Source organism: Dermacentor andersoni, chromosome 6, assembly GCF_023375885.2.
Source record: "Dermacentor andersoni chromosome 6, qqDerAnde1_hic_scaffold, whole genome shotgun sequence".
In the NCBI taxonomy this organism is placed as follows: Eukaryota; Metazoa; Arthropoda; class Arachnida; order Ixodida; family Ixodidae; genus Dermacentor; species Dermacentor andersoni.
Window position 1 is genome coordinate 75,571,755 of NC_092819.1, and position 23,531 is coordinate 75,595,285.

The 23,531-nt window shown below is 48.1% G+C and overlaps 1 protein-coding gene and 1 long non-coding RNA gene across 3 annotated transcripts in view; one reads left to right on the forward strand and one right to left on the reverse strand.

The window, feature by feature from the left end:
* Positions 1 to 116: 116 nt before the first annotated feature.
* Positions 117 to 1,559, forward strand: LOC140218755 (uncharacterized). The gene is made up of 2 exons (XR_011894930.1): positions 117 to 259; positions 1,434 to 1,559. It is a non-coding gene; the product is annotated as an uncharacterized lncRNA (long non-coding RNA).
* Positions 1,560 to 4,435: 2,876 nt separating this feature from the next.
* LOC126522393 (uncharacterized) overlaps positions 4,436 to 23,531 on the reverse strand; it is a 40,188-nt gene continuing 21,092 nt past the window's right edge. The window contains exons 7-12 of one of the 2 annotated variants that reach the window (XM_050171131.3): positions 21,807 to 21,902; positions 15,796 to 15,925; positions 13,611 to 13,674; positions 12,291 to 12,357; positions 7,751 to 7,938; positions 4,436 to 6,739 (exon numbers count right to left, since the gene is read on the reverse strand). In XM_050171131.3, the coding sequence (XP_050027088.2) occupies positions 6,614 to 6,739; positions 7,751 to 7,938; positions 12,291 to 12,357; positions 13,611 to 13,674; positions 15,796 to 15,925; positions 21,807 to 21,902 (671 nt within the window). In that variant the 3' untranslated portion in view covers positions 4,436 to 6,613. The remainder of the gene's footprint in view (positions 6,740 to 7,750; positions 7,939 to 12,290; positions 12,358 to 13,610; positions 13,675 to 15,795; positions 15,926 to 21,806; positions 21,903 to 23,531) is intronic. The other variant, XM_055066391.2, reaches the window with a different exon arrangement.

Genomic DNA, 23,531 nt, shown 5'->3' on the forward strand with positions numbered 1-23,531 from the left:
ATATCTGCGTATAAATTAAAACTTTGCGGCTTACTTCCGCTGCCTAGCGACAGGCGAATGACGAGCCAGCCAGGTGCATGCGTCATTCTTCAGACACACCGCCGAAGCGAGCGAGATCGGCTGCGCATCTGAGCGGCTTGTTCGGTCACCCGTCTGCCTGCTTTTCTCTGTTGGGATTTAGCCTGGTTTGGTGGGCTCCCGCCGAATTCGTGCGTTCCTTGTGAACTTCGACGTGGCACCACTGCACTATTGGACTACGGCAAGGTGAAAAATTTTGTTCGACAGTCGACGACGCATTTGAAGCAATTAGGCTTACGGCACGGCACCTGGTTAGACTTGTGACGCAGTTAACAAAAAACAGCGCGGCCGCCGTGGCGCACTTAATTTGAATTAATGAATGGTACTGGATGTTTGCGGCGCTTTCTATGAGCCTCAATATTATTTTAACTTATTTTGGCAGTTTTTGGGCACGCTAGTCGCACAGGATGCTGTAACGCAGTTTCGCGTGTACTGAATCTTGCTGCGACAAGTTTTGGGGCTTTATCTGACCGCCGACATTATTGTAACTAATTTCGTTACTTTTTGGGGTACTTTTAAAGCGCAGTGGGCGCGCCTGGCGCTGTGACCCGGTTAGCAAAAGGCAGCTCTGATTTGTAGCGCATTTTCGCGTCTACTGAATCTTACTGAGACAAGCTCGCGACGCTTTCTCTGACCCCCAACATGACTGTAATTAATTTCGTTGCACTTTCTTATAATTTTTAGGCAACACGCCGCGCCTGTCATCACGCAGTGAAAAGCAGCTCGGCCATGGTGACAAAATAAGTTAAGCGTGTACTGAATCTTACTGCGACATGTTTGTGACAATTTGTATGGCCCCGCAACAACTGAAACCTTTCGGTGCTCACGCTTGTCGAAAATGCAACGAGCGATTGCCAAGAGTGATAATGCAGGAGTGTGTTTCTTGCGCCGACGGAACGCGCAAAAGATAACGCGCAAAAGGAACTAGTAACTCGAAAATTCTGTTTTCTCAACAGCACCCACGCATTTGTGTTGAGTTCGAGTACAAGGAATGCTGCGAGCGCCCAGCGCAGTCTGGTTGAGAGCCTGTGTTATGGCCAACTCTGTATATTCGTAGCGTACTATCGCGTCGATTGTGGCCAAGATCTGGAAACGCGCAGTTGCCCGTGTATTCGTGCTATTAAAGTGCAGGAAGTAAGGTCCGGGAAGAGGGGAATGCTTGGAAATAGAATGTTTTCGTGGTATGTGCGGTATTCTTTGGTATGAGTCGGGCATTTTCTACGCCGTGCGTGTAAAACCGAACTGCTTTTGTTTGCAATGCCGCCCATTCATCACTTTCACGCGCTTCGCCTCTACAGGCATTATTCTTCCATGTTAATACCAAATGACATTTGCTTGTAATTTAATTTTTTCAGCTGACGTCGTCTGGTGCACCTTTCTACGGGAACTACTGCTGCTTACCTGGTGTCACAACGTTGGACGAATGCCTAAAGAACCCGCAACGAGCATTTATATCGAATAAACATTTCCTCTTTTCACAAGCCGTCTTGCGTCTCTATGAAATTGCACTTTGCATATATTCGATGTAGGCTTGTAAAGATCGATCGCAATCTGCTTAATAAAATGCTTTCGCACGAAGACCGAGCGCGGTTGAGCTGTAGAAGCAAAAAGAAAAAAAAAACGCAGCCGGCGAGACGCATACCAGCTAGTATACTAAGCGCACGCACGTGACCGAACCCGGAGGTGTGGTTCAGGTATTAACGCCGACAGCTTGGTGCGCTGCAGTCAATTCGGCCGCTAGGCTCTATGGGAGTGTCTGCCCTTGTTTTATTTCTTTCGTTCCCCTCTGAAACATGCCCTATAACGGACTGGAAATGAATGATGTATTGGCAGGACGATTCATTAGCCTAAGTGGGAGAAGAGATGGCAAGAGTATCAAGAAAAATAAAGAAGAGCGGCGGGCTGCAAATTAAAAATACAATAAACACTTGGTTGATAAGTCTTTCAAAGGAATTGGCCATAACACGAAAGCGAGACGTGTAGACAAGGAAGCCCTGGCAGCTTTGATGCGCATTTTTGACCCGCCGTGGTTGCTCAGTGGATGTGGTGTTGTGCTGCTGAGCACGAGGTTGCGGGATCGAATCCCGGCCACGGTGGCCGCATTTCGATGGGGGCGAAAACACCCGTGTACTTATGTTTAGGTGCACGTTAAAGAACCGCAGGTGGTCGAAATTTCCGGAGTCCTCCACTACGGCGTGCCACATAATCAGAAAGTGGTTTTGGCACGTAAAACCCCATGATTTGAATTTTTAATGATGCACATTCACAAATACATGAGTGTGCGTAGTCTTTTATTATTTGCAGTTTCACTGGAACCAATGACAGCGATAGCAAGTACGCGAGGCCTGTGCTGCTGCGCATCACAAAGAGCACGCCGGGGGCTATCAGGCGGCGTACGTTTTTATGTTCGACGCAACGGTGAGTGCGTATGTGACGTCGTTAAGGCCCCGCCTCACGGAGCACGGGGTGTTCCGTCTCGCTATAAGCGTATATGTGAGCGTACGGGTCTCCGAGTCCGCAGGGTTGCGGTTAAGGGGAGGCCGAGCAGTCGCACGATACGCGCACAGTTGAGCTTTCGGGAGCGAGCTCCACCACTGGAAAAGCTGGCGCCACCGTCGGTGTGACGTGGCACGAGGGATCACGTGGACGCGTCGGCTGCTTCGGAAGCGCCGAAGCAAACTAAAAACGAAAGTTTAAAGTCCCACCTGGGCTGCGGTTCTGATTAAGTGGTGAGGTCTTACCGCCTTGGTTATCTGCTTGACAGCATTTGAAAGCACTATAATAGGTAGTGGCTGCTTTAGGAGGCGTGCAGCATGGTAGGCTACTGCTCGGTGCCGCAGTGCCGGACGTACGCAAGGGAGCCCGGTGTCAGCCTTATTCACACTTAGCGACAGGACAAGAAGCTACGTGAAGCTTTGCTCGCGAGGCCGGCAAACAGCCATCGGCTACAACTCGGGTATGCAGGAAACACAGACGCGAGGAAGATTTCTGCTACGGCGTCGGGAGTGCGATGTTCGGTGAGTAGCAGAAAACGCGCACCGAGACGCTCGCCTGCGCCCGCTGCTCGGCCACTGTCGTGACGCTTTATTTGGTCTATGAATTCATTGATGCTAGATTCTGGCAAGTTCACTGGAATGGAAAGGGAACGGCAAGAAGCACATTAAAAAAAGATGTGACACGTGGACATGTTTGTGTTATGAGTTAATGTACTGGATTACGAAAAAGAAGCAGCGGAAAATCGCACGCTAAGAAGAACGATAAACATACAGTGCGACACAACTTGAGAAATAATATTGAAAAGTCCAAGAATTTAGAAAAAAAATAAAATTGAATCGCCGCGACGGCACATCACAGTCGCTGTATGCGTCGAAGTCTCTGTAACGAAATTATTTTTGAACAGCTATGATAGCGTCCACGCAACAATAGTTGTTGGTGTAATGTCAGGTGCTCACATCCTGCACCCTAAACCTCATGGCACGGTGCGAAAACGCGCTCGCAGCAGAAGCAAAACATTGTGCGCAGGCATGCATGCAGACGCGCAATCGGTCGCTGCGAACCAGTGCGATCGCTGATTTGAGGATTCATTCAGTTATGCTCCATTCGGTTATGCAGACAGTTCACTATAAAGACATATTTCACATAGTTCGCTCTCGGCGTTTGCCTACCTTTCACGCAAGAAGACGGTTTGGGAGACTCTATCGAGGCGACCGCACGCTGTGGCGTTCACTACATATTCGGTAAAGAGATGGCATCTGTAAACGATTCCGCGCTTCCAGTTTGCCCAAGATTATTATTTTGACAATAAAAAATTTCCCGCGTTTCGAGAGTACTTACAGAAATCTCCAGGTGGTGTTTTTATTGAACGCCGTAAGCCAAACCTATGAGGAGCGCGCCGCGTTATCCCGCTTGCTATACGCAAGGGAGGCGCTTACGAAAGATGGCGACTACGTAAGTCCTCGCCCCCAATAGTGAACTAGAAGGCTTCTAGTTCCCTGTAGTTGAACCCTTCATTGCGCGTAGCACAATGCTGCAAGATCACTTTCGGGGCAAACGTTCGTGCTTGGATTTGAAGAAATTTCATTCTTAGCTTGCGCAAAACAGGCAATCACGATCGAGAAATCTGATCCCGATGGGGCTCGATCGCGATCGAAAGTGCTCCGTATGACACCCGTATGACACCCGTGTGAAATTTTCTCTATTATTATAATAATAGAGAAAACCGAAAACATGTACTCAGTTGACGTGTCCACATAATCAATAAATACAACTCTTAATATTTCGTATCTGTCAATAAAACTACATTACCTGGACTCATTGGCTCGTAATTGGACTATATTCGATTAAAGACAACACAGAGTTGATAATTATTGCACTACCCTTTTATTTAAAACATACAAAGGCCATACCCCACAGAAACAAGTCATACACACACATTCGCCAGCAATAAAGGTAAAAACATTTCACTAAACTTAACACTTTTCATAAGTCTTCAAGATCTAACAAGTCCCTTTACATTGCCAGGCGTTCTCTCTGAGCAACAATCTGTGTCCGAAAATTCTGCATAATCTAACATTTTCTAGACTGTACCCGGCAGCCGAAAAAAAAACCTACGAACAAAATGTGTAAAAAGAAGGAAGGAATAGGTGGGGCAACCGACACTATATTCTTGACGTCGTCCCACTTGAACGCAATCGTGAAGGTCACTTCCCACATGACAGCAATGGCCGGAACACGCTGTCCATGCCCGTTACCTATTCAGAAACGCAAAACCGCAAGCACATTCAGCAGAAACAGCCTTCGTCACACTATTCTTCCTCGCCGGATCTGTGACGCAGTCCAACGTGATCTCTCATCAGGCGCAGAGCCAAATTACACCGCAGCCCAAGACAACGACGGCGAAAGACCAACGCTGAAAACGTCGTAGTGCATATTCCGCGGAGGCAGTGGCAGAGTCCTAAGACACCTCGATCTGTTCCTTCAGCACAGCCATGCCTTACGGTTCGATGAAACGCTCGGCTTTCAGCAGCACAAAGAGCCTTCACGTGTTCTCTACAACGTGGCAGCGACCCCACCATAAAGGTATCACAGAGAATTTATATCATCGCGATGAAGGCATCACAGGTAAGCCAGACATACGTATCACATCCAGTTATCACAGAAGGGTAACGATTAGCGGCGTCATCGCTCGAGAGGCCAAAAAGAACTGTGAAAAAAAAATGTCAACGCGGGTGACAAACGGTAGAGCGGCGACAAACGGTAGAGTAGGTACTATATTCCGGGGATCACCAGTAAAGTTAGAACAGACTTGGCAAAGGGCCCAAGCTACGTTACGCATGATATCTTGAATAGATGCAACGAAACTCTAGGTGTCTCTGAATTTTTCACCCCTATGCACTTAACCAACAAGCATGATTTACGCAGGATGTTAGCAATTCCTTTAGAAACTACAAAAAGCAGACGCGCTAGAACGAAAGCTCTAAGAACTCGTCACAAATGTGAGCACCGAAGGTCATTTTTTGATTACCTAGCGAGATTTCGTAATCATAAATTACAAAAAAGGCGCATTGGTAGCAAACTTAAGCCATCGTAACAACCGCCAATCATGTATACTAAGAGCTGCAGAAGCGCTTGACGCCGCTTCACACCGTAATGCTGACAAGCTTATTCCTCAAAACGGATCGGAACACCTTATTCTCTAACATAAATTTACCAGTGTCGAACAGACCCTAAGATAACGCGCCTCAGGGCGCACCGTCACACGGCGTCAGGCCACAAGGCTTCGACACGCGTACAATCGGTGCTTGGAGCCGAAAGACCTCTTGAAGAGCCTCGGGGATATATGCGAAAACATTGTCAGGAGTCTGACCCCCAACACACTGCCACGATAGAACAAACTAAACCGGCAAGCAAAGGTGGTAACTGAAGGCGCTAGGTGAAAATAGAAATAACATGAACTTGCTTATTGTCACCACACTGGGGAAGCAACAGATGAAGGCAGGCAAAGCTTTCTCGACAAGATTCTTCGCTTGGGAACTGCTGAAGTCTCTCGACGATGGCGGTACATACGACTAGATGCAGTTTCGTTCTTCTAAGAAAGCCACGCAGTTATAGAATTAGAGCATGGATTTTTTGGCAGTAGAAAATTGAAGGAGCGCCCGGTGACGCTCGCAGCACGGGCAGTTATCATCCGCTCCATTAGTAAGTAGGCTGTAGGAGTCTTACAAGTTCTGCGTTGCATTTGCAATGCAAGGCGGAGTCGGGAACCGACCGCTGACAAATGACCCGCCCGGATAATTTTTTAATGACTACAAAGGTTAAGTCTTCACCAAGAAAGGAAGCACCAGGAATCAAGGCACAGTGAATTCATTACATGAGTATTGTTCCGCGAGAGTGTCGGCCGGTGGAATGGACCTCGCACTCATGTACCACAAAGCTCTTCTTGAACACAAAAGTTTGAAGAAGAAAAAAAAAACCCTAGAAAGAACAATCACTCCGGGCGCTTTGGAGGTCGTTGCTGATAACCACGTCTCGCTCCTCATGCCCCTGGGCCTCCGGTCTTTCGCTTCGACTCATAGAAGAGGCAGCCATCGCTGCCGGCGACTACGGTCCACGCGGCCTGCAGGAATGTTGCCACCTGCCAGGTCCCGTCTTCGGGCGCCACCTGGAGGACACACAGAGACACCGGTGTTCGGAGCTGCGAGGGCAAACGTTAAATTGCAAGGCTTAAGAGTAAGCCTTAACTCGGGGCCGGCCAGCTCCGATGTTGCCTATTCGAGTGCACGTAAAACGCACAAATGCTCTTACGAGGGAAGTTCACGACGGGTGTGAATGAAAATTATTGCTTTTAAGAGAGAAAGTTAAATTCTAATGACTGTAGGAAGCGTAAGTTTGATTCAGCGATGGAGTTTCTTCTTTTTTCGAAATTTGCCCGAAAATTGCTAAGCTTTAATAAATAGAAGCTCTAAGCTTAAACATCCGCAACTCTGCACCAAAAATAGACATCTTAGTTTTGTAAACTGCATCCTTTAGAGCATCTAAAGCGGACAAGTTTGATATATCAGCTTATATGCTACGTGTGTTAGTTACAATCTTTACGAGGGTTTTGCCAAAGCCCTACTCATATAGTAATGATGAAATTGAGAGGCATGTATAATACATGCATATTGTCCGCTTTAGGTGTACTATTAGATGCAGTTAACAGAATTGTGATACCGGATTTTCTCAGCAGTTAATCACAAATTTACGAATCAATATTGTCATATATTACGAAAACATTTATAGACATGCGTCTTTGAGCGCTAATGTGCGTTATTTTTGTTCGAAAGGGTAAAAAAGGATATGGTAAGTTCAGTGTTTAACTTTTATAGAATACAATGTAGTCCATCACTGCCGATGAAAATTTAACTAAACTCTAGTAGACGCCGTTAAAATGCATGACGTCATGAAGGGTTGGTGCGTGTTGTTCCAGGCATCGCGGCCAGTCGTCCTTCGTTTTTTGCGTCAATGCTGGCTTACAAACGAGTCTTCTCGCGGTGACAGTGTCATTTTTCACATTGTAAAAGGGTAATTTACTAATACAGGTGAAATCATTGTTCTCTTCGGTGTCTCTTTAAAAGCACGCAGTTATAACGTGTGAGTAAAAGGGTTATGTAACGAGGGGTTCACAGCCGACCTGGACACCGGCTTGATCACCCGCCGCGGCTCGGTAAGACGCCTGGACAGTGGCCGGCGGCTGGGACGACGACGACGACGACTGGGCCGGTTGGGGCGCCGGCGACCGCACGACATCGGCCATGGTGCGCCGTTCCATGCGGTTCGCTGCAGCCGGGTTCGCCTGGCTGCCACGGCCCTGCAGCTCGTCTGGCAACATGCGTGCGAAGTAGTAAAGAGTGCGGAAGAGTGGGAAAGGCGTCGCAGCCTGCGCTGCCACTGGAGTCCACCGAAATTTTAACAGCGCCTCGTGCGAATTAGAAATATCGAATACGAATAAATCAAACACTGTAAAAAATGTTTGTACCACGCCAACTGCACTGAAATTTCACTTTCGCCGAAGTGTTATTTAAATGGATAGTATATACCACTGAAGCAATCTAGGCAAGGCTGTAGCGCTGCTGACTGCCTAATTTTCTTATTAGCAGCAATTAAGTAGCCGCTCGACGCGTACACCTGGTGTTTAGCAGATAGGACATAGCTATGAGGTAGACATGACATAGCACAGCCTCCGAGATCCGCGCCGCGGGCGACGACGGATCTCGGAGGCTGTGTCGAAGAGCCTCGCATTTCGAGTTGTGCGTTACATCCGGTGAACGCTAATGGTGAGCTTTATTTTTTCAGTTTCGCAATTCAAAAAAACGTCTACTTTTTCGAGTGTTTCTTGAGGCGTACACTGGTATTTCTAACTTTAAAGAAATTCACGGAGGCTACTCTACATATGCGCTACACGAAACTAAGATTCTTGTGGTTCAAGATATCGCTTCATTTGGCTTTTAAGGGTGCTGGTTTGTCCCACCTTAAACACACTTATCACTAAAGCTGTGAACTAAGCGAGCTTAACTTACACCTTCGATGATAGAAGCCGCAGTTGAAAGCAGCGTGTTTCTGACCACCTTATGACCAATGAAAAAGTTGACACGGAAGTTTTACTGCGAGAGGTGTTGACGTTCATTTCATGCAGCTTTTCTCTCGTGTGTCACAGCTCTCATCACGTTTACTTGCGACAAAATATCGTTAAAAAAGAAAAAGCTTCATGTTGTCTCCATGAACGATTCTATCTTTCCCCTTAAGGGTAAGGGTGTTAGCCATGGGACAATCCAACGTATGTAAGAGTGCAAGAATTTATTTGATGTCGTTTATTCACCTCTAACCCGAGTATATTTGGCCTCGAACATTGGCATTGCGTCACCATTCGCGCGCACTAATTACAGCAGACGTGCTGCAACATTAGCGGCTTTTGAGTTTGGGAATAACACGCTCTTAATTACTAACCAAATATCGTTATCAGAGGCGTTTAGGAAGTTTTATTTGTTTTTATATTCCTAAATGGTCTATGTCAACTCATTTGTATTGCTACCTATGTTCTAGCGCATCCTTACTATTTCCGTATTCTTACAACGGTCAGTGTTTGCAGCGTTCTTGTGCGCACTGATTTATATTTTTGTGCATTTACATCGTCGGAAAGAATTACGCTGCGCACTCCTTATGCCACTATTTTGTATATATATCGCCTCTAACAGGAGTTTCCCTGTCAGCCATGATCTATGGGTCTTCTTTCCGAAAACTTCCTTAAAGGGCAACTCTTGCGTGTCTCCTATTTTTTTTTTTTTTTGCCGTATTAAGGTATTGTCATTTTCAAATGGCATTGACAGCCCTGTAATCGGTAGCGCGGTTAAGTTTGCTTAAAAACTCATAGATACTTTTAAAAAGCCCATCAACAAGGTACGGAAACCGAAACTTATAGCTACTTCGTGCAAGGTCACGATGAGTCGTTGACGTCAGGTCGTACACCACCGTAATGCAAACACGCAGAACGCATGATAAATACGCCATACACGCGGGGCGGCGCTAACGCCAAAATTGAAAAGCTGACGATGTCTTCCGACGACACGGGAAGCTTTCATAGCTGTTTCGAACTTGACAGCGACGATTTCAGCGACAGTATGAGCGCTGAACGATCGCCGTTTGCTCTTGACCAGCAGCCCCCGCGCGAGGCAGCTGACGTGCCCGAGTTCAACGCATTGTGCTGCGGCAAGACGAAGAGAGGCGCTGGTTATCACGTCTGTGAAAACGATGATTGTCGGCCGCCGTCTCGTTGAAAAAGAAGCCAGCTTCTTCGTTTCTGGGCGAAGTGGTGGCGTGGCCTCTGCCGTCACAAACACAGGGTGGCCAGCATAAGTCATACATTAGTGGGCATTAGCTGGGAACACGTGACCAATCATTAAAATTCATTTGTAGGAAAGCTGAATGGCTTGCAGCCATATTGTTTGACACGGACAATCGAGTACAAAAGAGAACGTATATTCAAAATTTTGTTAAGGTCAGTGGACATGGAACAATCGGCGGAGTTGCCCTTTAATAATACGTGCATTTACTTAGTAAATAAATTTAGCTTTCATTCGCATCGGACATTGTAGTTTTCAACTGAAGTAATCGATTTAAAATTGCATAATCGATTTATTCGATTATGGTCGAATATACGGAGCTACTGCAGTTACTAAGCTCTGCCTGGCACAAAGAAAATTCCACTCGTATTCGAATGGCCGATTTATGTGGCCGTAGTTAAGACAACCAGCGATTGTGGTGACGTCTCTTTTCTTAGAAATTCACAAGCTGAACCAGCAAAAGAACTTACAAATATATTTGCGTGTACCAAGAAAAATTGGTTCTTTCTTCTTACACCCATTCCTGTACGAAATGTAGAGTACCACAGGACGATTTAAGAAAGCGTCAAAGACATCTTTCTGTGACAACTTCAAGGCGAACGCACTTGCTCCCAGAGGACTAAATGCTACAAGCAAATGCTCGAAAGTGGAGAGACAGGATGATCAATATGCACAGTGTAAAAGATAAGCAAGAGATGACTGAGTGTCCTAGTGTCCTATTGAAAAGTAATTATAATAATGTGTCCCAGTAACCCGCATAATCCAATAAGCCGATGCAACAATTTTATATGGCACATGTGGGATTCTAAATAAAAAACACAATGAGAGTTATGGTTTTTTTTTTTATGTAGCTGAGAAGGATGGCGGAGCAGATCTGTCAGAACATAAATGAAATACATATATATTTTATTTCTCGGATATACTGAGCGCTTTCTTAGACCACACCATCTTTTTTTTTGTTTTTAGGAATCGCCTGTGGATTGCAGTCCTTGAGCTCGAGTACTTCAAGCAGCGGGCATTACTCGCGCGAGAAACTGAAAAGCCTGTTCGACTAATTAACAGACAGTCACATTTACCTTTTTAATTATTACATTACAGCACATATTGCAATTTACAAATTGGAGCCGGTGTATTTGCAAGGCATATCCACTCGTTATAAATTATAGAGATCGCGCGGATTTCGACATACTTACCGGGAAACGTATTCTAAAAATGCACTGCTGTTGCAAGTCTTTAAATGAACAACCCGCCGTTTTATGCATTGGAGCATGTATGTACATCGAACACCCTTGTATTTCGTCGCACACTTTGGAAATGAATACGCAGAAACTGGCGTCATCCCGAAAAATTCGTTTCAAGTAGATACGTACGCGAACTCCTCGGCTACCATTTGTAAATTCCAATAAGTGCCGCAAAGCAATTAATTGAAAAAGACAATTAGTGAATTTTATTATTTAGGAAGTTATGCATTTCGATCTCTCGCGCAAGTAATGTCCACCTCTTTGTGTAATCCAACTCAATGAATAGAATTATGCAATCTTCCACAGGAGATTTTTTTTTTTCAATTTCCGTATGGTATATAAAAAAAACCTGGTATTGGCAATGTCAGACTTACAAGTGATCCACGACTACGTGAGCCGCTCGGAACTGACGACCAACGATATCATCGAAGCCAACAAGGTCGGGAAAGAGGCGAAATGCGACAAAGGCAACGTGAATGAAATGTCTGAAGTCGAACAATAAATATTTAACCGACCATGGTGGCAGTAGTGGCAATCGACGCTCTGCGGCCGCAACTTGCGTCGTCCCTGTGTTCCGCTGCGCAGTGTGTGCGAACCTCAATGACAATGTCGGCCGCCATGGCATGTTCCGTAAGAGGGTGTGTGTGCAGAAGGAAATTGGTGACTTCTTTCACTGAGTATCTCTTCAGGTCCCGTTAAATAAAGCTTTTTATCGTTCTGGATGTGCTTAGCCTGCTCTATCGGAGCGATACGCGGTGTCTGATCTTTATACGACGAAGTGATCAGTTCAACGAACGACCTCGGAAGTCGCGGGCGCTTCGTTATAGAGGCGTCTGAATGCATCCTCAACCAATTACTGCCATGTTAACACTGATCCTTTAAAATCTACTTCACCATGTGTAAACTGAATTAGTGTTTCTTTTCGGTGTCCCTTTAAGTACGTCATGTAGACGGTCTAGAGAGCGCGTGGACAACACAATCGGACACCAGTGACTGTGACCCCATCTCTTCTTTAGGTTGTCTTGTTTCACAAAAAAGATTAACGGCGCACGCCCGCAGCGAGAATGAAAAGCATTCCGCAACCATCGCTCACCTCGACAGGCACGGGATGCACAGGGGGGTCCCGGTGGAGGCAATCCCTCGCTGGAGGGACCGCTACCCTGCATTTGAACGGCGTTGTACAGACTTGCGGACAGAGGAGGTCGGGCACAACAGGCGGTCACACTCACTCGCCAATATTTTCTCAGCCTACGCACTCACTCGCGTGCACACACGCCCAACTCATACTCACCAGCGCTCGCACGCGTTCATAGTCACACTTACCGGCACCCACTCACTCTCGTAGACGCGTCCACTCACAGGCACTCACTCACACACATAGCACTCACGTCCGCTCACACTCGTGGACGGTCACTGGCGTTCGCGCTCTAAGTCCGCTCAAAAACACCGTCCCTCGCCTTCGTTCGTAATCACGTCGGCCGGCACTCAACGCATCTTCATACATTCACGCTTGCTAAAACTCACTGGCGCTAACTTGCGGTTCATGCTCATGCCCACTCGCGCCATTTGTCACTCACTAATGCTCCAGCTCACGCTCTGCGAAATTAGTGCGGAGCGAGTCAGTGCAGTCGTCAGTGAATATGCCGACCTGTGCTTGCGGAACGACGGGTGGCTATCAAATTATCACAATCTCTATCACGTTCCTGAAAGTGAGTGTAAGTGCATTACACTAATCGAACCTCCATACAATGTACACGATTATAACAAACTATCCGATATAAAGAATTTTTCGATGTGAGGAGACATGTTTAATATGTTTATCGGCGTCGTTGGCATGCGGCAAATATATGCGAATATCGGATATAACGAAGAGACATCTTCCTGTCGTATTAGACATGATTAATTCGGTTCGACTATACCACTTGCTATTGATGCAGGCGTGAAGGAGCGAGATCCAAGATAATTTTATTTTATGAGACTTGGCGGTACTTCATACACAGCGTTTGAAACTTGAGTGATGCCCGTTGTAGTGATTTCTTGGTTAGAAGGCACTTTAGCATAGCGGTATGCCATTTTAGCGCGGGACTGCAGGTGCGCGAAAGCGTTAAATAGTTCGCGTTTATAGTGGAGAGTCGAGGAGACCCAACGGGGGCCTATCGAAACGTTATCGTCTTTTCCGTGCACAGTGCATTACAAGTCATCGCCAATAAGAGATACGCTAGAACTGCAGCAGGCGGTATGTAAGACGTGTTTGAAAAATAATTCTCGTTTATTTTTTCGCCCCCGCTGACGACTTAATGGCCGCACACGCACTATTGTACATTTCCACCAAAACAGGAACAGTGATGCACATCCATGTCCTAACAGCGAGAACTGACAGCACGGAGTATGTGCATGTAATGAAAATCCTCACGTCCGAAGGGCGATGTCCGCTGGCCTGCATAGCTGCGTCGTCACCGCCTGGCTTCGTGCGGTCTCTAAAAAAAAAAAAAGAAAGAAATGAAAGACTAAGCAGGGTTCAGCGATGTGCCGCAACTATGAACTCAAGAAGTTGTGACAGCAGTTAGCCCCTTAAAATTTCTTCAGCGCCCCCAATATTGCGAGGAACTTGTTCAACCCCGTACAAACTCTTGAAGCTGCATGGAATGAGGATGACGCAAGCCCTGGCGTAAATGAACAGATGAGCGGACGGATCAAACTGTGTTAATAGCTCTTACTACTGCCGCAGTAAAGATAATGAAGCCAAAACAAGATGATATCGAGTTAACGTCTCCCAAAATAGCGGCACGGTCCATGAGTTCGCTGCGAACAAGAGGTTATCTTCGCAAGGCTCGGCTTGATAATGAGTTCTATTTTTACAGGTCTATTCCGTGCCTAATTTTCCTTTTTGCTTTAGGAGGTCCTTCATGAATCATGAATAAACTTAGCTGCAAGTCGAGTGATCGTCCTGTTCATTTCTCTTCTGATGTTTGCATTTTTTTGCATCGGTTCCTCAGCGAACAAACGGTCTCGAAATTTCGTGGTTCGCGCACCTGTTCCAGGCGCGTCCCTGCTCTGACACCAACATTGACTTCACTATGGAAACAGCTCTCTGCGCTGCCTGGCACACTTCCGGCTTCGTTTAGTTCCTTTTCTGTTCTTTTAGCGGTTTATTTAAAATAATTTCTACAGCACGACTTCAACCATATTACGCAGAACACAAAGCGCAGAGAAATCTAGACCAACGACTTCTCTGACGTGACAAAATTACGCGGAGCTCTAATTTACAGCCTTCTTCCTTAGGTTTTGACATTTCCAACGGACAAAGCGCGAGGCGTAGATCACGCAGTTACGATCGTGTATGGAAAGTATCACGCCGCGATGCGCACTTCGAAAACAGCTGAAAATTCAAACGAGGTCCGCGTGCCCATTTGCATCCTCCTGAAGAGAAACTGCTCCCCGTCAGCAGAAATGACGTCACAGCCGTCACCTCCGCGTCACACGCCCCACCTGCAACGCACTAGTAGACTGCAGCAATGTAAACTGGTAAACTACAGCATCAGAGCCCGCAGAACTTCCCAATGGGCATGCGTTGCGCACAGCGAGAAGGCATGGGAAGCAAGGGTCGTGAAGTGAACGTCACGTGAGCCCTCAACTCCGACAGGGGAGAGCATATGGGAGGAATGGCGCTCGCGGGCGTTAGACGCAGCACTGGGGGAGAGTCTATTTTGAGGAGACACGCCACGTTCACACCCATTGCATTGCATGCATTATTACATCTACTTTTCCCCGGGCTGTTGCTAAACCATTATCCAAATATTCTTGCGGTAGAACTGGCAGAACATTATCCAAACAGGGCCTTAACAACAAAGCGTGCGTAGCCAAAATTTGAAACGGGGCCTTATCGGCGGCCCTCAAAACGGTCAATGAAAAGCGACATTGTATCAGTTTAGACTGGTAAATGATTTCTTTCAAGATTGTCTTCACTTAAGGGACAACGTTGGCTAATTACGGAAGAATATAACGCCAAACTCTGCTTTTTTCGATAACTTCGTGGTCGGACCGCAGCCTTCGCACATAACGGGTACGTCACGGTTAACTCAACTGACGATTGGGCGAGTTGGCGTACTTCCACCTTAACGAACGCAGAGCAACCATAGAGGCAAGAATAAAAAAAGAAAGTGACGAGACAAGCAGTGGACTAGTTATCATTGGCTAGAATTGAAAAAAAAAAAAGACTCGCTTATCCTAGAATTGTCGGTAAGAAAAAATTTCAGCAAATCATGAACCTGGACGTATTATCATCGAATTCAGCCGGCCAATGGCAAAAAAGTACTTAGGCAACGAAAAGCTTTGTGAAGACGGCCTCAGTTCCGTACATACAAGTATCATAGCAAGCTTGCCGGTACGTCATCGTGAAGGCCCCTCGGTGTAGCGGAACTAGTACACGGACGATGCGGAGGAGAGGAATAACAAGACACACGCACACACATGCATCGCGTTCTGTTATCCCTCTGCGTCCGTATGTACCACATTTGCGCTGCACCGAAAGGATGGCCTTAGCGTACGGGCCGACGAACACACTATACGTTGGGCCAACGGTGCGTGCGAGTACTCACTCCTCCTGCAGCCGGTACTGCGCCGCCTGCTCCCGGTAGAGGCGTCGCCTCTGTCGGTGGGACCTGTGACGCATACGCTGGAAGAAGGTTGACACCTGCGGCACGTAACCTGGCTGTCCGGGTACTATTTCTGCGCAGGCGTCGTACAGGCGTCGTACGCTCGGTGTAGCAGCCGCCAAGTGCGGCAGCGCACCGCCAAGCTTGCCCGGCGCCACACCGAGCGCCAAGAGCAAGAAAGACACACACTAACATATCGGGTTAGCAAGCGTGGTTATATATGAAAGTGAGCACGAGGCGTCGCCGTACGAACCGCCCGCTCGATCGAGCACACTTGGTTGCGGGTACTGCATGGTACAGACCACCTCACGTACGTCACGCAGGCCATGATGACCTGCTAACATTGTCGAAAGTTTAACTGTATAACAAACAATGCACAGCACTGTGTACTGTCGATGCGGTTGCGTGTAAAAGGTTGCAGAAAGACGTTCGGTATCCCCCACGACCATGTTAACTCCACATCACTGCGCACAATTTTTTTTTTCGTATATGAGAGCCCAAGACGGCGGCGTCCATGAACCGTAAATAAGACGTGTCCGTTCGGGATTTCCAGTAACGCCTCGATAACACGGACACGGCCAACGTTGACACAGCCAACTCCAACGCTTTAAGTCGGGGAAAAAAAAAGATAACTTGCGACTTCGCATCTGAGCACGTAATTTTGGTGGGCAATATGAGAATTTCACGGGGAAGCATCCACCGAGCTTTTCGATTTGATGGCAATCTGGCTTACTACGACGAAATTTCCTTTTATTTTATTTCTAAACCTTTTTCCTTCATTAAGCTTTGCGTTTGAGGTATAGTTGGAAGACACATTGGTAACTAATACATCCACATATAAATAAAACTCAAGGACGAGCGTTCGTGCTTTTTTTCTTTACTTACCGTACTATATTGAGCGCTGCGTCGCATCGCGCCAACTCACCTCATCGCACCACCTCCCCTCCCCCCCCCCCGCCCACCCCAAGATACGCAGAAAATGCGTGCCACGCAATTTCAACCATGCGTCTGCCGAAATGAATTCGGCGCGGCCAAAGAATCGAGCCGACGTTTTGACGGTACAGGTTATTTTCGATTAATGTAAAGAGGCGATCATATCACGCTGCGCTAAAATACGAGCGCTTGGGCGCCGGGCGACGCAACGCTGAAAAATAAACGCCGGAAATGCGTTCCATGTGGGCGGCGTCTAAAAGATTATCGGCGTCGCACAAGTGGTCACGCATGTAAATAGACGCGGCTATAGCAATGATTAGTCGCGACAATCGCATCGTCGATGGCCAAAAGCATATAGACTTTCCCTACAAAAAAATTTTATACACAACAGAAAACTACATGGCGCCATAGTTACTACGAGAGTCGCTAATACGCCAATTCACTCAGCAACGGATTAATGGGTGCACATGGATTAGCCTAAGCCTGTCCTTCTGGCTTCAAACAACCTTGTGTCTTTGAAAATTCAACATCTTCAATAACTAATAGTGCGCTTTTAATGCATCAATTAGCAATGGTTACGCACGCGCGCCGTGACTTAATTGCCTCGACATGTATAAGAAGCTGCAATCGCTTTAAAATTCAGAAAGAAAAACAAAAAGAGGCGTAATAAACAACATCAGAAGAATGTTTGAAGCCACAAGCACAAGAATTAAGCGAGTCCGTGCATACTATATAACCATCGCTCCCATGGTGGCCGAACGATAGCAGCGACTGAGTTCCGTCTAGTAATTTTCGTAGAAAAGCTCTACGGTCTAGAGAGCTCGACCAATGGGAAGCGAACCGACGTCCTCACCGTTCGGAGCTTCCTGGCACACCGAGGGGGGTAACTTCCACGGACGCGTAGCGATGCAATCGCGGCACTCGCAAACGCGCGCGCTCCTAGTGGCCTCGTTTCTTATAACAAAGACTGCACCTCTAAACAGAAACACGTAACTAGACTAGCGCGGCGACAAAAGCGGTATGGTCAACGCAAAGGTCGTCAGCGCCGGCATGAAATAGGCTCGCGAAGACGCGAGAATCTCTCGCGAGCTCACCGTTTCACGTAGGCTGGATGGCCGGTCGGAGGCTTCGGAACACTTCTTCTTCCTCGCCGTTCACTCGATGTCGCGCGAAACGGAACAGGGATTCGAAACGTGATCGTTTAACTATTTATTTACTCGCGACCACAGTTCAGTTATACTTACTTTGCGCATTTCTTCTTTTTAATCTTGTTCTTTCTTTCTTTTTCACTTTTGAAAACAACGATCAATTCGTAAAGCCTTTTGGTTTTCCTGTCGCGCAGTAAATGAGGCATGAAACGCAAAGAACACTCACGCGGAACACCTTGCGCGAGGCACGCGCTGGCGTCACGTGGGCAACGATCTCGGTGGAAGCGAACTCTATGGTGGAGGAGGAGGAGGAGGAGGAGGAGGAGGAGGAGGAGGAGGAGAAACATTTATTTAAAAAAAGGACAAGCAGGTGTCTTTCTGCTTGTGCGGGTGGAAGCTTGGCCACGAGCTCGAACTGGCGGAGTCAAAGCGACGCACACGCGAGTCAGAGAGGAACGCTCTTCACTGGGAAAGGATAGATTTTTTTGCCGGCGTGCGTACGACCACTCACCTGCTGCTCTGCATAAAGAGGGTGAAGGGGAACAAACGATTCCAAAGTAGAGTGGGGGAAAAAAAGGAAAAGAAATATAAAACGAGCGAGTGACCCTGATAATGATATTTACAGGTGAGACGACGGGCGAATTGAAGCGAACCTTTTCCTACGTCTCGAAGCTTTCCGGAAAGAGTATAATTTCCAACAGGGTATCGGAACAATGAATTGGCCGTGACGTACACATAACTGTCGCCAATATTTCCTGGTATATTCGCCCGCACCACCCTTGACCATGTCGCACACAGCTGGAAAAGATTACCGCACCTGACTTGCAATCCTTGTCACTTAGGCGAAAAAAAAAAAAACAACCGACAGAGAGCTTTAATCCTGCTCACGTGTGGGAATGCGAAAGCATTATACCGTTTGTAGACCTCGGAACGCCATGAACGCGCTCATGTTAAACACTCACGACGTGGCGCCACCTCCTACCCATCGGCAGCGCCGTCGCGTGCCCAATGACGCATGCAATTAGGCACAAAATATTGGGCAACCAGAACCGCGGAGCCGCCGTGGCGTTGGAGAGGAGCGCTTGACTCGCACGTAGCCTGGAGGCCTGGGCTCGATTCCTACCCTCGCTCTCTCTTACCCTTCCCCCTACTCCCAGCGCAGGGTAGCCAACCGGAATCTTGACTGGTTAACATCCCTGTCTTATATCCCTCTCTCTATCTCCCAAAATTAACCAAATTTCCTTTTCAAAGACATTTATTTAGTTTGTTTACAGCAACCTCCCTGACGAACTGGAGATGACGATTTTGCGTTGTGTGACGGGACGGTCATAAAGGTACTGGAATGCGCTTTCGGTGTTGGCGCCTGCATAGAAACACGCACTGTGTGTGTGAGAGGGGGAAAGGCCGCGCAGCGGCCCTTTCCTCCTCTCTGGCCTGTGCGAGCCCGCGCGGGGCGCTGCTTGAATGCGTTGCCGTCGCGTACTGTCGAACGATTCGTAGATCGTTTGAGCTCCTCCTTCGTGAAATTTACGTTATGTCAGTTTACACGAAATGGTCGAAGGACCACTGTGTAGCCTTTCGGTGCAGCGGTAACTACGGAATGCGGAAATTTCTCTTGGGTGCGCAAACGCGCGTCATCAGTCGCAGTGTGCGCCTGCGTTGTCAACTGTTTTTGCTGTGTTGTCGGTTTCTACGCAACGGAGAGCAGCAGCGACGTCTTTGAATTGCCAGCGTGAGTGGGAAAATCTCCTCATTAGTCTGACCGCGTCGCGCGGGAACTAAATCAGGTGCGGCCACCTTAATGCAACCCCAAAATGTGTAAGCGCCAATCGTTATAACGCATTCCCGTCAGCCATCGGCATCGTTCTCGCGCATTTCGGGTCTAGAAAACGTGAAATGACTATGTTATGCATACGTTAGCTTCGCGCATGACGCCGGTGTGCACGCGTTGCTCAACACAGCGATCACTGCGGTTGGTAAGCCGGCACGACACACATGAGTTTTCTGCTTCGGCTATTGCCTTTTGACCCCGTAAAGCAGTAAAATTCAAAGGGGACCGCATGAAAAGAATACGGCGGCTGTTCTGAGGACACGATTTCAGCAAAACGGGTGAGTCCGTCGTAGAGGACGGGATGAACGAGACCGAACAACAAGATGTCGCAGTTTCGCCGGAAAGGCGAAGCATCGATTGCGAGAGCAAATTATTAGACAGCTACACACAGTAAGGATAGCAGTTTTATCGGCCGTATGAACTTGGAACTGAATTAACAAGCGTGGTGTCAGCGAGCACAAGCTAACCTGAACACGTCTCGCTCGATGACCGCGAAAACTCGCTGTGAGAACGCTGGTGCGAGCAAGCGCGACAGCAGCAGCGAGAGCAGTGACCTTCGCAGGGTCCATCGCCTCAACAGCAACAGCAGAGAGGACACAGTGCGCACAAAAGTACGAATCGTCTGCAGATCCCTTTCAAGATACGGCGGCGCGCGCCACCGCGCGCGGCCCTGCAAAGTACGCACCTGTTGGCGGAGTGAAAACCTCCCTCCCGCGCTGCCTCCCCGCTTTCCTCCATATATGGCGCGCGAGATTGAGCCGCGATGGTCAGTTCGCCCTTGCGCCCAGACGCGAAATGCGCAGTTGCTGCCGGGGCACAACGCCGCCTCCCCTCCCTCCCTTGCGTCCTCCCGAGGCCTTGCGAGCGACGGAAGACGGCGCGTTTGCTCTCCGCTTTCTTCCTTCGCGCGCGCCAGATTGAGCCGCAATCGTCGGCTTCTCTCGTGTGCTTTCACTCGGACATACAGCATACGACGCATGCGCATACAGCATGCGGCAGCTGCCCTTCCGAGATAATGGCGCGAGCGGAGGAGCTGGAGGGCAGTGCGCATGCGTAATGGCGACTAGACGAGCAGTCCTTGCCGGGGCTACGCAAATAAGGTAACTGCTGATTTCCAAGTGCTGTAAGCTTTATTGAAATCAAGAGCAACAACTGCACGGCGCTGTCATATCTTGATTTCGCAAGCCGAGAGGGGAAGGGGAATGGCTGTCATCTTTGCCTATGCCTCCGTCCTGTTGTCAGACTAAACGCCGCACGCAACAGCCGCGTGACATCAGGGAGGAGCTTTGCGCCGATCCTCACTCTCTTGCATGCGTAATCATGCGAAAGACAATTAAAACTTGTAGTCGGAGATCTCGGAGCACAGACACGCTAGAAGAATTCTTCTAACTGATACTGAGTCGAAACACGACTGCCTCTAACTTTTCAATACAAACATACCCACTTACAGCAGTCAACAAAAAGTTAATTATTCAATTTTGGTTGATTGGGCTGCTTACAGCGATAATTATGATCTCACTTTGTGTCCCCCTAGCCACATAACTTATCAGCACTGGTGGTCTTCGCGTGCCTCCCAGTGACTAATTTTAAGAAAGGCATAAAGCTTACGTTTGAGCACCCTGTATAACTTATATCGCAAAACAAAAGCCTTCCGCCTAAACCGTGCGAAAAAGCGGTTCACTGCAAGCCGTGCCAGCGCTGCTGAGGCGAAGTGGTGTCATGTGATCCAATTAACTTTAGGCGTCAAAACGACAGCAGCGCCAGCGTTTCCGGTGGTGGTGTTCGAGCTCAATGGGGTTTCATCAAGCCGCAGTTAGTCGCGAACGCAAAAACTCGGCAAAATATTTAAGAATTGTCTTCAAACAGACGAACCCTAATTTGTGAATATACCTCTTTGGCGATACCATTTAAGAGAAGAAGTAACAGAGATGAGTAGAAAGAGAAGAAGTAGCATAGGTCCGATCACAGACCGCTATAGGAAGCCCCGTGGTGCATGTCTTCCCGTGGGACAATCTGGGGCGTGTGCGTTAGAGAAGCCTCACCTGTTTCCCAATTTTCTTCTTCCGTGAACTCCACAGACGTCGCTGTCCCGTCAAACTTCTCCGCTGTCGCCGTAAACTCAGTCGCCAAAGGGCGTCCTACAGAAGACAGGAACACATACGACCACATATTCCTAACAGGATGAGGCATGTGTTTGTTGCAACAAAAGTCTGAGAACGACTCATCGTCATGGAATGCCAAGATATTCACCCAGCAAGAACAGTAGGCAAGGTCAACCTTCCAGATGCGCTAGGATTCAAAGCGTGTGGAAATGTTAAATGGACAACGGTCGAGATAAGCAAAAAAACGTGCACCGTACAGGTGAAAAAAAAGTATGGCAGAATTCATCTAACGATGACTGTCGACGGTAAGGCGGTTAGCGTTCAGGCAATGTAGTGACACACCGTATCTCTAAAGTTTATCTAACATAGTGGTTATAGTGAGACTTCGGTTGATTCGGCTATATGCGATACTCCTGTATCGTCCCACATAGCTATGACACTCGCATGCCAAGGTCGCCCACGAACATGGCGGCATGACAACGGCTGTGTGACGACGACGCAGTGACGACTACGGGATGACGAAGAAGGAACGACGTTGATGGGACGACAAAGGAGGCACGACAACGGCATGAAGACAAAGAGACGACGATTTCTAAAGCATAGCGATTGGGTAACGACGACAGCGCGACAGAGGAAAACATGAGGACAATGTAACGACGAGGAAGTGTATGACGACGCGATGGCGTGACGACGACGGTATGACAACAAATGCACGATAGCGCCTGTTTCACGATGACTCGATGACGGTGGCATGACGACGGTCCATAATCACGATTGAGTGACGACCGCACGATTATGATAGAATCACAAAGGAATGGCGCTGGTGGATCGACGAAGGTGCACGACGACGACGACGACGCAGTTGGAGACACTGGGATGACGACATACCAGTGATGACGATGGCAAAACGACCGCACGACGACGACGGCATGACGAAAATGACACGACGACGACGATCATGTGACGACAACGGCGCGGCGAGAGTTGGATAATGAAGTTAGAATAAAGACGATCGAAGGACCGCGACGGCATGACGGCGGCGCAATGACGACGATGCAACGACAATGGTGTGAGGACAGTGAGATGACGAGCGTGTAACGACAATGCGTGAACTGTATCACGAAGCTTGTATGACGGCGACAGCGCGACGACGATGGCAAGACGGGAGTCGGATAACGAAGCTGGAGTATCGACAGCGGCACGACTACGGCGGCATGACAACGATGGTATGACAACGAATACGGGGTGGCGACTGTCCCAAGGCGACGATGACCTGACAATGGCGGCATAATCACTAATAAATGACGACAGCATGATTACGCTATAGTAACAAATAAAGACTGACGTCGATGGAACGACGAAGCCGGTATGATGACGACGGCATGGCCACAATGGGATGACGGTACTGAAGTGATAAAACCATGGTAAAACGGCACCGTAATAACGACGACGTGATGACGATGGCATGACAACGACTGCGTGGAGATCACGGTGTGCCGACCCGCCGTTGTTACTTAGTGGCTTTGGCGTTGCGCTCTTACGCACTAAGTCGCGGGATCACATCCCGGCCGCGGCAAAAACATTTCGATGGCGGCGAAATGCAAAAGCACCCGTGTACCGTGCATTGAGTGGCGTTAAGGAAACTCAGGTAGGCAAAATTAATCC